At 41.6% G+C, this 14,608-nt stretch overlaps 1 protein-coding gene across 5 annotated transcripts; it reads right to left on the reverse strand.

Annotated features, from left to right (window-relative positions):
* Positions 1-1,307: 1,307 nt before the first annotated feature.
* On the reverse strand, positions 1,308-14,302 carry LOC138007335 (SCO-spondin-like). 5 transcript variants are annotated; one of them, XM_068854159.1, is made up of 2 exons: positions 14,248-14,302; positions 1,308-6,288 (listed from the first exon to the last, which is right to left on the reverse strand). In XM_068854159.1, exon 2 carries the CDS (start codon positions 6,220-6,222, stop codon positions 1,672-1,674), a length of 4,551 nt encoding a protein of 1,516 aa, XP_068710260.1. In that variant the 5' UTR covers positions 6,223-6,288; positions 14,248-14,302; the 3' UTR covers positions 1,308-1,671. The 5 variants fall into 5 exon arrangements, with proteins under 5 accessions (XP_068710260.1, XP_068710258.1, XP_068710256.1 ...); XM_068854157.1 differs by lacking the exon at positions 14,248-14,302 and adding an exon at positions 12,865-12,984; XM_068854155.1 differs by lacking the exon at positions 14,248-14,302 and adding an exon at positions 10,821-10,954.
* Positions 14,303-14,608: the final 306 nt, after the last annotated feature.

A 14,608-nucleotide genomic window follows, 5' to 3' on the forward strand; every position in this document is an offset into this window, starting at 1 on the left:
ACTCACAACAATCCTGCAAAGAATCCCTATCTTTCTCTCACTGTCCATTTTCCAAAAACTCCGGTAAATATTTCATTTCAGTAAGGACAAATTAAAGGAGAAGCTAAAAAAAGAACACACACCGTCAGGAGCCCGTTACCCGGAGCCTCCATCTTCTATATTAACCCTATGAGTCAACCCTGTCCCCGATCTTTTCTTTTTTAGAAGCACCTCTCCTGGGTGGGGGATTTTCGCGGGTGTTTTCACAATAACCTATCATAAGAGACCTATGGTCGGCCACTGATTGCATCATGTGCAGCATACCCGAAAAACGAAGGTATTTCAAAATGATGAAAAGATATAGCAGTAAACACTTAATGACTGGTCCCGAAGGAAAGAGTTCATTTTGTTTGCCCAGAATCCCATTGTTTCTGGCCCGAGGCGCAGCCTAGGGAAACATTGAAATTCGAAGGAAACACAATTAACTGTTTCCCTCGGGACCAGTCATTAAGTGATTTGTTATATAGCACAAAAAGAAAAACGTACAATGGCAACAACAACGGCGGTCGTCGGTCAACATTCGCGGGTAACATTCATAGATTTTGCACTGTTGCCCGCTCAGAGACTTTTGGCGGGAAACAGTTTTATTGCTGGATGTCATGTGACCTCGAAGTAATCAATGAGAGCGCGCGCTGTTGGGGGAAAAAATCAGCTATATACCAATTGGGGTTTACATTTTATAATACATATAGAGGCTCCAGGTAATAGACTCCTGACACCCTTCCATTCAACCAGGGAGGACTAGGAGGCCTGTGTCAAGAATCGGACAGACACATTTGGAAAAGGATAGATGGAATTCGTGGAAACTATATTGCACTGACAGAATAGGGGAGTAGATTGAAAATCTCATTCTACTAATTGATTCAGCTCTGACTCTTCTTTTTTGGGGGGAGGGGATTCGTGATTTTTCTATGCACGCGTAACACTACGTAACGAGTGGAAGCTGGAGTGTTGATGCGGACGCAACGTGTGCGATTTCCTCTTCCATTTCAATTTTTTTTAGTAAAAGTGGGAAACATGAAAAAAAAAAAGGCCAATTTACAACCGCGGAGTTCAAGCTTGTAAAGCCCACGTCGGATTTCTCTTTGTAATAAGTCTGAGGATGAGCTACCAATACACCGGATTTGCTTGGTTTCAAACTGAAAAAATCTGCATTAATTTTTGAGAAACGACCTACTCTTGCACTTTGTTTAAAATTTGTCATTGTATTCGTAAATGCTCTTGAATATGACTGTCTTCCTTGATGATTTCAGAGACAGATAAAGGAGCGGTGAGAAGTGAAGTCCCTATAGTTCAATTTCCCTAATTACAAGCTCACGACCTTTCGCTTTTGACTTTTCATGTCATGCAGCACACTTTACCAAATAGGTGCGAAAAGGGTGGAGGTTAGACGGCGTTACAACTACATGTATGACAAAAGCAAAACTATTTGTCGTCGATTCATTAAGATAGTCCATTATAGTAATCCGTGGACATGATCCATCGCGGTAGTCCATGGACTAGGGGTCATTGAAATGTACCTACAAGTTCCAGTTCAACTGCTATTTCTGTTAAATAATTTCCCGAAAAGATTTTGACATTAAGCGAAAACATGTAACTACAAAACATTGCACATTTATATTAGAAACAAACTCAATTATAAATATAGTTTTTTATCCACCTTGTGAATTTACTGTTTATGTGAGTCAACACGCTATATTTCCCGGGAGTTCCACATCGAGGATTTCCCCAGCTAATAATACCTCCCAAGAACCATTTTTTCTTCTTATTTCTGGAATCTGGAAATATAAACCCCCCTCCACTATCTTGCTTACAAGAGTCCCTAGCTCTTCTTGCATAGCCTGCACAGATCATGTTAGCAGTTACAGGCCAAGACTCTTTTTCGTAAGCTTTTTGGCAGCTTGAATGTTTTACAACTGGCATATAAACTTGTCTTAACTTAGAGGAAGGGCTGTCCGTTTCTGTAAAGCCCCACCCTAACATAACACCCATAGCACCAGGAATTACTTTTCGCCTTTGCTGCTTATTTGGTAAACACACCGGTCGTACATAGTCTGTTACGTTGACCTTCCGTTTGAGTTGTATCAGAGCTAAATCTGAATCAAACGTCCTCCAATTGAAGTCGGGATGGGGTACTATATCGAGGCTATCTATCCTTTGAATGTTGTGATCTTCAAGTGAAGAAGATATATCATGTACTCCAAGATGAATTCTTATGCCAGCTAAATGTTTCTTAGTGAGCCTCTTATAAACACAATGAGCTGCTGTGACTATCCAATCCTCTGAAATTAGAGATCCACCACACTGAAAAATGCCATTGATTGTTAGCACCACTTGCCATGGCCACAAACCACGAGCTGATTCGGTGCCACCAAATATCCTTAACCTCTGATGCCTTACATTCATATGAGTTAAGCTAGACTCCCCACATACGGGCAGGCAGTATGGCACATAATCAGACCAGGTGCCATCACTTTCACAATGCCGTAACCTTGGTCCATGTACGTTATAATTTCTGTTACAGTAATAAGTAGTGAAGTAAGAGCCACCCTGATTCGTTATTTTGTAATAACCATTTAGCGGTTTGTCAGGGTCAGGGCATGAATTTGGCGATACGAGATTGATTTTCGGTGGATATTTGACCAGAGGAATGACAGGAGGACATGAAATGGTGTTGCATTTCACTCCTTGTGAATTGCCTCCTTGACATTTCAGTTCAGTTGCATTGCTTTTGCATACCCTAAATCGTTTTCGTATCCCTCCAGCACATGACTGGCTGCAAACTCCCCACGAAGACCACCTGCTCCACGATGCACAAGGTTGCATTTCACAGATGCTACTTTCCACTTGGACGGGTCCAGTAGCCTCTGAACAGTTCCCTAGCTGAAATGGATTCATTCTCTTCCTACAGTATCGTGATCGGGTGCGATATCCTCTTGAACAAGTTACTGAACACCGCGACCAGCTTGTCCAGGAAGACCAAAAAGAATCATTTTGATAGTTATCAGGAAAACATATGGAAGCAGTGCAGCGTTTAACTATGACAGCCTTTCCATGACAACGATCACCTCCACCTTGAGGTTTAGGATGGTTGCACAATCGCATTTTTGCCTGAACTCCTGTGCCACAAGACGAAGAACATTCTGTCCAGATAGACCAACTACTCCATCCGCCATTTACCTTACAGTATCGTAGATAGCAGGCTTTCACCTGCAAGTTTGAACCCACACAATAAGCTCCTTCTCCTAAGTTGCACTTTCTAAATCTTTGCTGATTACCAAGCCCACAGCTTCGAGAACATTGAGACCAAGGAGTCCACTCATTCTCTATTCCTGGCTCAGGACAAGGTCCTCGATAACAGGCCCTTATTTCAGTTTTGTTTGATGTATAAACAATGCTTTTACTTTCAACAGACTTGCAGTTTGAGTCTATGCACGATCTGGTCCTTGTCTGTTGTCCCACAGCACATGTTTTACTACATGCCGACCAGCGCGACCACTCTGTCCATTTTCCCACCGCAGGACAAGATTGCTGAAAACACTGTTTGCTCTGGAGAGCATCACCAGAACAGTTTTTGCCTCCGTGTTCAGGTGAAGGGTTATCACAGCTCCTATATCTTGATTTTGTTCCATTGCCACACGTCTTCATACAATCAGTCCAATCGGACCACTCACTCCATCTTCCATGAATAGCGCATGGTTTTTGCTGGCACATTTCCAATTCCGTGCTATTGCCAGTACATAACGTACCTCCGCTGCTAGGGAATGGGTTGCTACAAGTTCGTGTTCGAAATTTTACGCCAGAAGAGCAGCTTTTGTCACATTCCGACCATTGTGACCATGCAGACCATTCACCATGAACGGGACAAGATGCCAGGGTGCATGGCTTCATTTCTTTCCCTTCACCCGAACAGTTTCTTCCCCCAAACTTCGGGAGAGGGCTATTACAGGTTCTGTGACGAAACTTTGATCCATTAGCACAAGTCGCACTACACTCACTCCACATGGACCATGTCGTCCATTGACCATGGATGGGGCATGGGCCAAAGTCACAATGCCAATCTTCTGAATAATTTCCTGAGCAGTTTTGTCCACCGTGCTGGGGTACTGGATTACTACAGCTTCTGCTACGAGATCTTGTTCCGCTGGCGCACGTCTTACTACAGTCACTCCAGGATGACCATGCTGTCCAGTGACCATGGATAGGGCATGGACCAAAATCACATTGACTGTTTTCATGGGAGTTTCCAGGACAATCTCGGCCACCATGGATAGGCTGTGGGTTGCTACAGGTCCTGTTTCGAAAACGTGATCCCTTACCACACGTTTTGCTACAGTCACTCCATGGCGACCAAGCTCCCCAAGCGCCATGAACGGGACAAGGGCCAAAGTTGCAGTATCCAAACTCGGAGGAAATTCCTGGACAGCTTTGACCACCATGTTGGGGTGATGGATTGCTGCAACTCCGAATCCTTAACTGGGAACCAACAGAACAAGTCCTTGAGCAATGAGACCAAGGAGACCAAAACGTCCATTCTCCATCAATAGGGCATTCCTTTAAGGTGCAGTATTCCCACTGGGTTGAAGTCCCATTACACATGTTGCCGCCATAGTGAGGAGCAGGACTGTTACAGATCCTGTGTCTTGTTCTCGTGCCTTTTCCACAAGAAGAATTACATGGTGACCATGGAGACCATAAAGACCACCCTCCGTGAACAGGACAAGACCCCAGATAACATATTTGTGAAACAATACTCCTATCAGTCTCGGGACAAGGCTGGCCACCATACTGTGGCCTTGGATTGTTACAATTTCGTGTCCTGACTCTATTTCCCCAAGCGCATGTCACACTGCAAGGTGCCCAAGGAGACCAAGAGCCCCATGCGCCATCAACAGTACATGGTTGTCGGATACAGATGCGCGTCTCCTGAGAGACCCCTCTGCAACTATTATTACTCGCTTCAGTAGCCGTGCTTTTACAAAATCTCATTCTTAATTCAATTCCAGAGGAGCATGTCCGGGTGCAATGGCTCCATTCAGACCAAGTCGTCCAGCGTGTTCCACATTCATTACCGCGACAGCTTTGGGTCCTTACACGTTCTCCTTTGCATTCCTTTCCGCCTTTCGCTAGCGTTTGATTGGTGGTGCAGTCTCTTCTCGACTCTTGTGTTCCACTTCCGCAAGTCGAGCTACAAGCACTCCACGGACTCCACTCCGTCCATTTTCCTGCGACACAAACGAACTGATCGTAAGCCACGTAAATCAAAGGTTTGCCTTTCACATGTTCTGGTTGCGAGCAAGTTGTCCGCACCCTAGAAGTATGAAGGTGTTTTGTCATTGTCGTAATCCAATTTTTCAACCAGCGCAGCTGACAGTTGCAGTAAAATGGATTACCATTAAGGTAAACAACTATTCCTGCCCTAAGCCCGGTGAATGCCCCATCTTGGATAGTGGAGATATAGTTATTTTCCAATTCCAATATCGCGAGCGAGCTAAGACGTCTGAACACATTTACCGGTATATTGGTTATCCTATTGCCTGCGAGGTTGAGTCTCCTTAGTGAACTCAAATTTGAAAATGTCTCAACGTGAATGCCGGTTAAGAAGTTGCTTGCAAGTGACAACCCTTGCATCGAGAACGTACCAAGGAAAGCATTTCCAGGAAGAGACTTCAGTCTATTGAAGTGCAGATGCAGTCGCTTCAGTGACGGCAGGTTTTGAAACAATTCCTCAGGGATATTTTCGAGTTCATTATTGTTTAGATAAATCTCCTGCAGATTGTGCAGTCCTTCAAATAAGCACCCAGGGAGCATTGACAGTTTGTTAAATCCTACGTTCAACGATCTGAGTCTCACAAGGTCGCGTAATACAGTCGGGGGCAAATCACGCAATTGATTTGACCTCAGATTCAAAGTCGCCAAATGCGTTAAATTCCTCAGCGCTTCTTCCGGGATGGTTCTAAGTCTGTTTGTATGAAGTGACAGAATTTCAACTTGAGGTGGAACAAAAGATGGGAATACTGACAATCCATCTTCGGATCCGCAGTACATATAAACCATGTTCGTTGCAGTACACTGACACACTCTCGGGCACTTCTCTAGTTTCTCCGCCCCACGAGTCGAAAACGCACCTAACAGAAATAACAAAGTCCAAACTATTCGGCTCGACATTACTTGTGTCAGCATGTTTATTTGCTTGATAGTTTTTGTGACGCTTCAAACTGGTCGCAGATGCAACTGAAGGAATAAAACCTGAAAAGCAAGATTAAGAACCACGTGTTATTCCTGTTTTATGTAAAGACACGTGTTCATTGTAAACTCGTGTAACAAATTTGAATAAAACTCTGCCAAAAGTAAAAGTTAATTTGTTTTCACAATCTGAACAATAACCCGATTGTGCTCAAGGCGAATCGTCTCAACAACAGACGATGTGAAGACATCGTTGGAACACCTGTCCCTGCGGCAAAACCGTGATCAGTGGCAAATTCAAAAATTTAAACAAATGGAAACCTTTGAGATAATGAAGGTCCTACTGTACGGGCAGTTTATCAATCACCAAATATAAACCAATAGCATGAGTGAATGACCCTTTTCGAGCACTTTAAGAAGTTGTATATTTCGTCACAAGGACACTGATAAATACTGATCAGTAAGTATATCTCTGCCAGTGTTCCAAAAAGCCTTGACGCTTTCTTTGTTCAAGGTCTGAACTTGAACATTCAGTAACACTGAGTAATTAGCAATCAGTTAAGGTGAGACGTTGGTTGCTTTCCGACAAGTGACACCGATTTTTGCCATAGGGGAAACCTTTTGCTCGCTGTGTTACAGTTCAGCAACTTACCTGAAAATTTACCGTGTTTCCGAAATGTCAAAATTGAATATTGAGTATGAAATAACGTCAATCGTGTTATTTTACAAGAAACCATCGATCTTATCTTTTTCTTTTAGGTCGATTGATTTAAGCAGAGTCTCGTTAATAAGTCATAGTTAAATTCAATGTCCAAAGCGACGACTCAGTTTCGTTCAGTAATGTACTTGCGTAAACAGCGTACACCCTCGAAGAAAGCTTCCGTCTGCTCAGTTATTAGCTTTAGCTTCACGGTTGAGAGGAGTTGATTTGAAAGGATGTATTGAAAATTACGATCAAGCTAATCAACAGGACACAATGCCATTGCTAATAACACGCTGACAAAGGTGTTTATTAACTTAGATTTAATCATGGAGTAAACTGTCAAAACAGAGTAAAGTAGAACAATCCAAAAACTTTTGACCAAGTCTAGAAATGGGATTGAGCATTCGTGTTCACTGAGTTTTCTATCGGCAGTGCGTTGCAGTCCTCGAGATTTTTCCACTTACCGACTCAGGCATATTGAACTTAAAGCAAATAGCTGTTGTCTATTTTGCGTCAGGGAAGACCCCATGCACAGATTGCTTTAACCACAAACTTTACAAAATAAACTGAAAGCAGCATTATCAGTTTTTTTCTCAAACCTGAAAATTGACCATTGACACCAATTACACTAGTAATCATCAGTAAATTAGTTTTTGTAAAGACAAAATACTTCAGTGGTATCGGACCTACATGAAAAAGTATTCTCTTTACAAAACCACTGCATGAATATTAAGTATGCAATCTCGTGTCTTCGAATCCATTTTTCATCAAAGAGAACGAACTTTGCATGGTAGAAGCGGGTCACATTCCTTCCTGATCGTCTACATAAATGCGGAAATGAAGGTTCGTCTCTTCATTTCTTGCGTGATCTGTGGTCATAACTTACAACATCTTTCAATGGCGACACTATTCTAAGGATGGCCCTTTTACGCGATGAATGACTGTATCCCTTGCGCACGTATGTTTGTGTGTTTTTTATTTGGCTTTTCTTAATGTTGCGCAAAACTAGAGCATCTAAATGGTGGAAAGTGGCAAACTGAATATATCTCTGCGTACACCACGCAAGGAAGCAAAACAAAACAGTAGTCCGTGAATAAATACTGTTTATCTCTTATTGAAATCAATATTTTCCTTAGGGTTTTCTAGAAAAAAAAATCTTGCTACAACTGGGTCCGTGACTGAACCTGACCTGACAATATTCTCATCCTCGGGATCATCCTTTGTCACGTTTACGACACATCTATTTGACCTACTCCACCGCTTAAATAGCGTACAAAGATGGCAAAACTGTGCAAAATTCTTAAGAAAAAAAAACAATTTTTTACAAGTTTACTCCAATCTGTTTAGTAATATTTAATGCGTGGTTTAAGTTTTCTCTCGTTTATAAGCTTAAATATGTAATTATGAGCTGAATTTTCCTAAAAATTGTAACAAATGAATTACATGTGGTTTTGCCATCGTTACGTTTCAGTGATTTGTTGGTTGGCCCCTTGTTTGTCGCCTACTTGACCCTTACCTCACGCAGAACTGGAGAAATAAAATATCGGAGGAAAGTGACGGAGAATCTCTGATTCGCACGAGTGCCTTTGACAAACATTTAAACCGCAGTTTCCTTTCACATTTTACACGGCTCTGCCACACAATAAGCTATTGAAGGTTTTGGAACTGGCTTAATATCCACGTGATGTGCAAGCAATAAGGTATATGGAAATTTTCAGGAATGATTCAGTCAACCGATTATAACAACGTTTTCTTCTAGAAAGATGACCCAGTGGAAAACGGTGATTCTGATATGAAATAAATATTTAAGCGGAAACCGTTTTATTCACGGACTCTTGTTTTGGCAGGTTTGTGCGGAATAGAAAGGTTAATTTTTTTTCCAAAGTCAAGTGCCATGTCAAGCTTACTTGTGAAGTACACACTGAGACAGCCAAGTGGATTTCACAGAGACCTGTCCGGTAAAACAGTATATCTGTATTGGAGTTGATAACCTTCATTGCGGATCCAGCCTTAAGCCTTGCGACAACTTCAATTATCCGCTAATAAAGGGCAACATTCTTCGAGCAACTTGTCGCACAACAATTTTGCGTTGCAAGACTTAGTTGAGATGGTTTGTTGCGCGCATTACCACTTCCTTGCGCAACAAATTTTCATGTTGCAAAAAGTAAAAGCGACGTCTACTTTTTGCAACAAAAAAATTTGTTGCGCAAGAAGGTTGTAATACGCGCAACGCAACATTGTTGCGCGACAAGTTGCTCGAAAAATGTTGCCCGTTATTACTGGGCCTTAAGAGCTACAAACACCATGATGTGTTACGTTTGTTTGTGTTTGTAGTAATGTTCTTTGAAGTTTATGGTTTCGTGATTGTCTATAGTATTTGAACCCTACGTTGTGCAAACAACCGGCAACATTCAGTCTCTTAGTTCAAAAAGGGAGAAAGTCACATTTGGTCTCTTCTGAGGCATTTAAAAGATAAAACTTGAACTGCTTACCGGCATCAGGCCGTTTGCCCGATTCAACCAAGATTTCTAACCCCACTTTGTTTCCTGCCTAAGATCCTATCCTGTCAAGTTCCATTACATGGAATGCCGAAGCCCGGCGAGAAAGCGACATCGCGACGACTTTCGTAGAAATATTGCGGCTAAATTCGATTCCTCATTAAAATGGCGGCTGATTGGTTTGCCGACCTTTTGGCTGCCGAAATGCTGCCTATCGGCTGCCGAAAAGTGATAGTGAAAAATACTCCTCGCACATCGCACCTTTTTGTCTTGTGTTCGCATGCTTCATTATGAAGGGATCTTTTGGTAGGTATTAACAGCTAATTTGGCGGCATTTTCAAACGACTCCCGAGATAAAAATTAACTTGCTTTTGAAATGGAAGGGTTGACTGAATACTTATCACGGGATTAGTGGTCTTTCTTGGTGCAATATACTATAAACAGAGGACTGTCACTGATTTCAGCAACTGGGACAGGGAAGCGAAGGTGACAGCAAGTAACCTCTCCTTTAACCAGGCTGCTAAGTGAGGAATAGACTAGCACCTGGCCTAACATTACGGAGTGAGCAAAAAAGGAGTGCGGAATTTTTTTTTTTTAATTGAAGTATAAATTTGTGTTTTAGATAAATATGCGCAAGTTGAAATGAAACCAACAAGAAACGAAAGTCCGGGAAAAGGGATAAATTATTCAGTGCCAACGACCAAGTGTCGGGTAAACAGTAAGGGAGGTCGCAAAAAATTCACCCTCGATTTTCATCCACCATTTCCTCATTATTCGGTGCCCTTCGTAGATCGGAACTTAGGCGTTTTTCGACTGCTGTCACAAGACGGCATTGCTTTTGTTTTGAAAAGGCAATTAAAGCCAAACGACACACCCACAAAGCTAAAGGAAACATCAACCAAATCTGTGTTAGCGGAGCTTTTCCGCTTCGGTGTTGTCGGAATTCACTCGGTCAAATGCAAAATAAGTGAAGCTAAAATTATCCGAGCAAGAATTCTAGTGCAAACGGAAATGACTGGTTAGGGTTAGCGTTAGACAGTGCATCTAACAGCCATAGTCTTCGAAAAGCACCTTCTCGTAATATTAGCAAGGAGAAAAATATCAGCAATATCAAAACAGTTTTTGATACACCCTCGGAAGTACTTCAAATGATTTTGCCAGAACCTTTGTCTCTGCGAAACAAGTTTCGGTTTCGCTGATCTTAAGGTATTGTATACAATGTTATCTTGCATCATGGCCTTACTGCAAAACCATAATCACAAGTCAAAGCACGACCTTGTAAATTCTACCGAAAGTAACCAAAGTTTTCGCCGATACATTGGAACCGCTACCGATAAATTCGATTAAAAGCGCATTAAAAAATAAGAAGAATGAGATGATGACTACGATCTTACCCAAAGGATTGACTGGCCGACAGCCAAAATATTGCAATCTGATGCTCCTTCACCGTGGATAGAAAATGAACCTAGTTGAGTCCATTCACCTCCAAAAATCTAAACATTGAGATGCCTATGACTCACTTTTATTTTCAGAAGGTCGCTGGTTTTTGACGAGGATTCATCAGTGTCAGATGACTTAATATATGCAACGCCCAGAATAACAGCACAATGGAAATTAAGCCACACCCTTGACAAGGGGAATTAACCGAACAACTTTATGCATTTTGATGTCCATAATATTGGATCGAAGTTGAAAGTGACTTATAGTTTTTACCAGACTAAAAGTATTTTTAAAGAGAAAAAATAGATGTAGATGTTGTTGTCGCCGCGAAATAGGTATCAGACGCCATATTGGAAGAGGATGGGATAGGTCTGGGCCGGGTTACGAAAACGACGGGGTGGGGGGCGGGAAAGAGAGGGCGAGAGTTCTTTTCCCACTACGGTCCCAGATCTTCCGACTCCCACCCGACCAATATGACGACCGAAATACAAGCAGGCTAACCAAAAAATTATATATTTTATGCCTTGAACAAACTTCAATAATTTCTTATTGTTTAATTCTCCTTGGCTACGTTACGAATTGAAAAGATTGCATTTCGCCATTCTTTTGAACAACCACCCCGTCGTTTTTGTAACCCGGCCCAGACCTATCCCATCCTCTTCCAATATGGCGTCTCATACCTATTTCGCGGCGACAACAACATCTACATCTAATTTTTCTCTTTAAAAATACTTTTAGTCTGGTAAAAACTATAAGTTACTTTAAACTTCGATCCAATATTATGGACATCAAAATGCATAAAGTTGTTCGGTTAATTCCCCTTGTCAAGGGTGTGGCTTAATTTTCATTGTGCTGTTATTCTGGGCGTTGCATATATTAAGTCATCTGACACTGGTGATGAATCCTCGTCAAAACCCAGCGACCTTCTGAAAATAAATGTGAGTAATAGACATCTCAATGTTTTCTTACTTTACTCTCTTTATCATCTCAATCGAATTCCTTCTTACCAACTTTTTTCAGCTTAAAGGGACCCCCGACAATTTACCCTCAACCCCCAGACCCTCGAAATGCCACCCTCGACACTCGACAAAAGGGCAGACTCCATTTGATTTGATTTGATTTGATTTCATCTGATTTAATTCTTATGTAGTCCCTCGAGTTGTTCGAACAGAGTTTGAGTAAAAGTCGAGGGTAAGAATTCGAGAGTCGAGAGTCGATGGATTTTTTCTCCTTTTTTCTTTGACAAGATGTTTTTATGCCCTTATGGTAATCATTCCTTGCGTGATTGTTTCTTTGTTTCGTATCATAACAAACGTCCGGAAAGTATGCGAGACCTACCGCGTAGTCACGCTATCTGTTCCCTTATACCTTATAAAAGGAATTAACATGATCTACTTTTTCGACAACTGATGTCAAAAGATAAAGGACACTGCCGGGCACAAGACCCGCGTCCGACCCGCGTCAAATCAGTTGGGGGTTTAATTTTGAATGACTCTGACTTGAGCGACCACCGACTGGCTCAGTCAGTTGAGTATCGAACAGGTCTCAAAACTACCGTGCGGCAGACTCGAGGATCTTTAAATAACTGAGGAGAAAAGTGCTGCCTTTGTAATTACATCTGCAAATGGTTAGACTCTCCAATCTCCCCGGAAAATGTTCTTGACCTTGCGGCGACGTTGAAGAACTCATATCGTACTACTGACTCGCAATGAGTAGGGAATGGACTGCCTGGTGTTGTGATCTATCCTCAGGCTGTGGTACAACATGGTTGAACATGTAAATGCTCGAAGCCATACCGCCGGGCTACGAAAAGCTACTCATCATAATCCGAGATTAAATACAGATCCGATAAGAGAAAACCAACTTGAAGCTTACAACTCGATTAACTCCGTACGTATACACAACCTCAACACGATTGCTCCTGTTAACCCATAGCGATTAGAAACTGAACTTCCTTAACAATTATCAGGCAATGAGAACATTTTCACCTTATCTCACCTCGAAGATGATATTATCACCTGTTCATATAAAATTCCATAAACAAAATGCAGTGCTAGTCGTATCTTGTTATAAACGTTTCAAGTGTATGCCAACGATTCCCTAGTTGCGTGCCATTTGTAGATCTTCACCACTTATCACTTACAGTCCAAAGGTGATATGCCGCTGGATTGATTGGTTTGAAAATAGAGTTATTTATACGTTCCTTATCTCTGTTTCCAGCTGATGTGTTCTCAGTTTGATAACAGACTTTTCACTATGAGAATGCTCTTAAAAATGAGGCGGGAGAAAACACCGAAGAATGTTAAAAGTGGGTCTACAGGCAAGTTTTGAAACCTTCGAGCCAGTAACCAGCTTCATTTCGATAAAATAAATATAAGTCCACATTAAACCGAAAATGACGGCCTAGAAAAGCAGCAGGGTTTGGTTAAAGATAGTTTTGTCCGCTATTTATTGCAAATTATGATAGCTCGATGCATGGCATGTGCCAAAAAGCCAACCATTGAGAATCAGCTTTGTTTCACCGAGACTAAGAAAACAAAACCTAAATTGACCTTTAAAGGCACGAGAATGAGCTTTGTTTCAGCTTTTATAAGGGTGTTTTCTGTGGTTTGTTCGCCACGCCTTCCGGCGAGTCATGCATGCGGGGAATATTTCACCCACTTCCAACCCTTACATGTTGTTCATACTCGCAAAAAAACGGCGCGTTCAAAACTTCAGAGAGAGGATAAGGCAAAAAGAGGATAAAATTTGATTTGGATCGTGCTGGTTAAGTCACCTTAACCATGGTTGTATCACAAAAGGGTTTGATAAAAGTCACGATATAGAATTTCCGGTGCATGCAACCAAAAAGCGAAGAGCTTATTCAAAACGGAAAAGCCATTTGTCAGTATCCCCTGAGCAGCAGATTTCAAAGGGAAGTTGTAATCTAGGCTAAGATCTCGTTGATAAGAAAACACAATTACTCAACTTTCACCTAGTGTTGAGAACAGAGGTAATTTTCATCCTCATCGTCGAAAATGTGACACAACTTACAAAGTTATCGGCCAGTGTGGTTCTGCTTCGGTCTTTCCAAAGTACTGTATACCCTGTCGAAATTTGCTACCAAATTGCGTAACGGCTGCACGCAAACTGAAAGGAAAGGATTTTCTGCATTTATCTGACGACGCTTTTATTTCTTTGGAAGGTACAATAACTTCTGTCAAGGAAGTTTCGTCTCCAAAAAAGTTGTCGTCTTTACCATGAATTCATAACATTTATAAACATCGCAAACATTATTACACACACACCGAGAGGTCCGTCTACTGGACCATTTTTTCGGATTCAGTTATTCTGTAAGAAAGAATTAGGAGCTAATGATTACTTTCTCTATTAGGCACTCACCATTAAATCCAAGACTTGAATTTTGTCCACTTGTGTCAGTGGCTGTTCATGTTGTTGCCGACACCTTGGCCCAATATGCGTTTAAGCAAAACAGTTGCGCACAATTCAGTGTGATTTATGACTTATCAATAACCCGTAAAACGAGAAAGGGGCTATCTGTCTGACTGACACGTGTCTTCAGTTATAGCATATTTTAGCTCTCAGATAGTACGCGCCCTGTGATTAGCCAGTTGATTAAAAAAATGTTTTTCTATGTGCTTTATTCAAAGACAAAGAGACAGTAAATATCTTACTAGCCTCGGTTGTCAGACGTCACCATAACTTTCGGCTTATTTTCCCCCGTTGAATTTATGCTTCAAAT

Source organism: Montipora foliosa, chromosome 6 (genome assembly GCF_036669935.1).
Source record: "Montipora foliosa isolate CH-2021 chromosome 6, ASM3666993v2, whole genome shotgun sequence".
NCBI classification, from domain to species: domain Eukaryota; kingdom Metazoa; phylum Cnidaria; class Anthozoa; order Scleractinia; family Acroporidae; genus Montipora; species Montipora foliosa.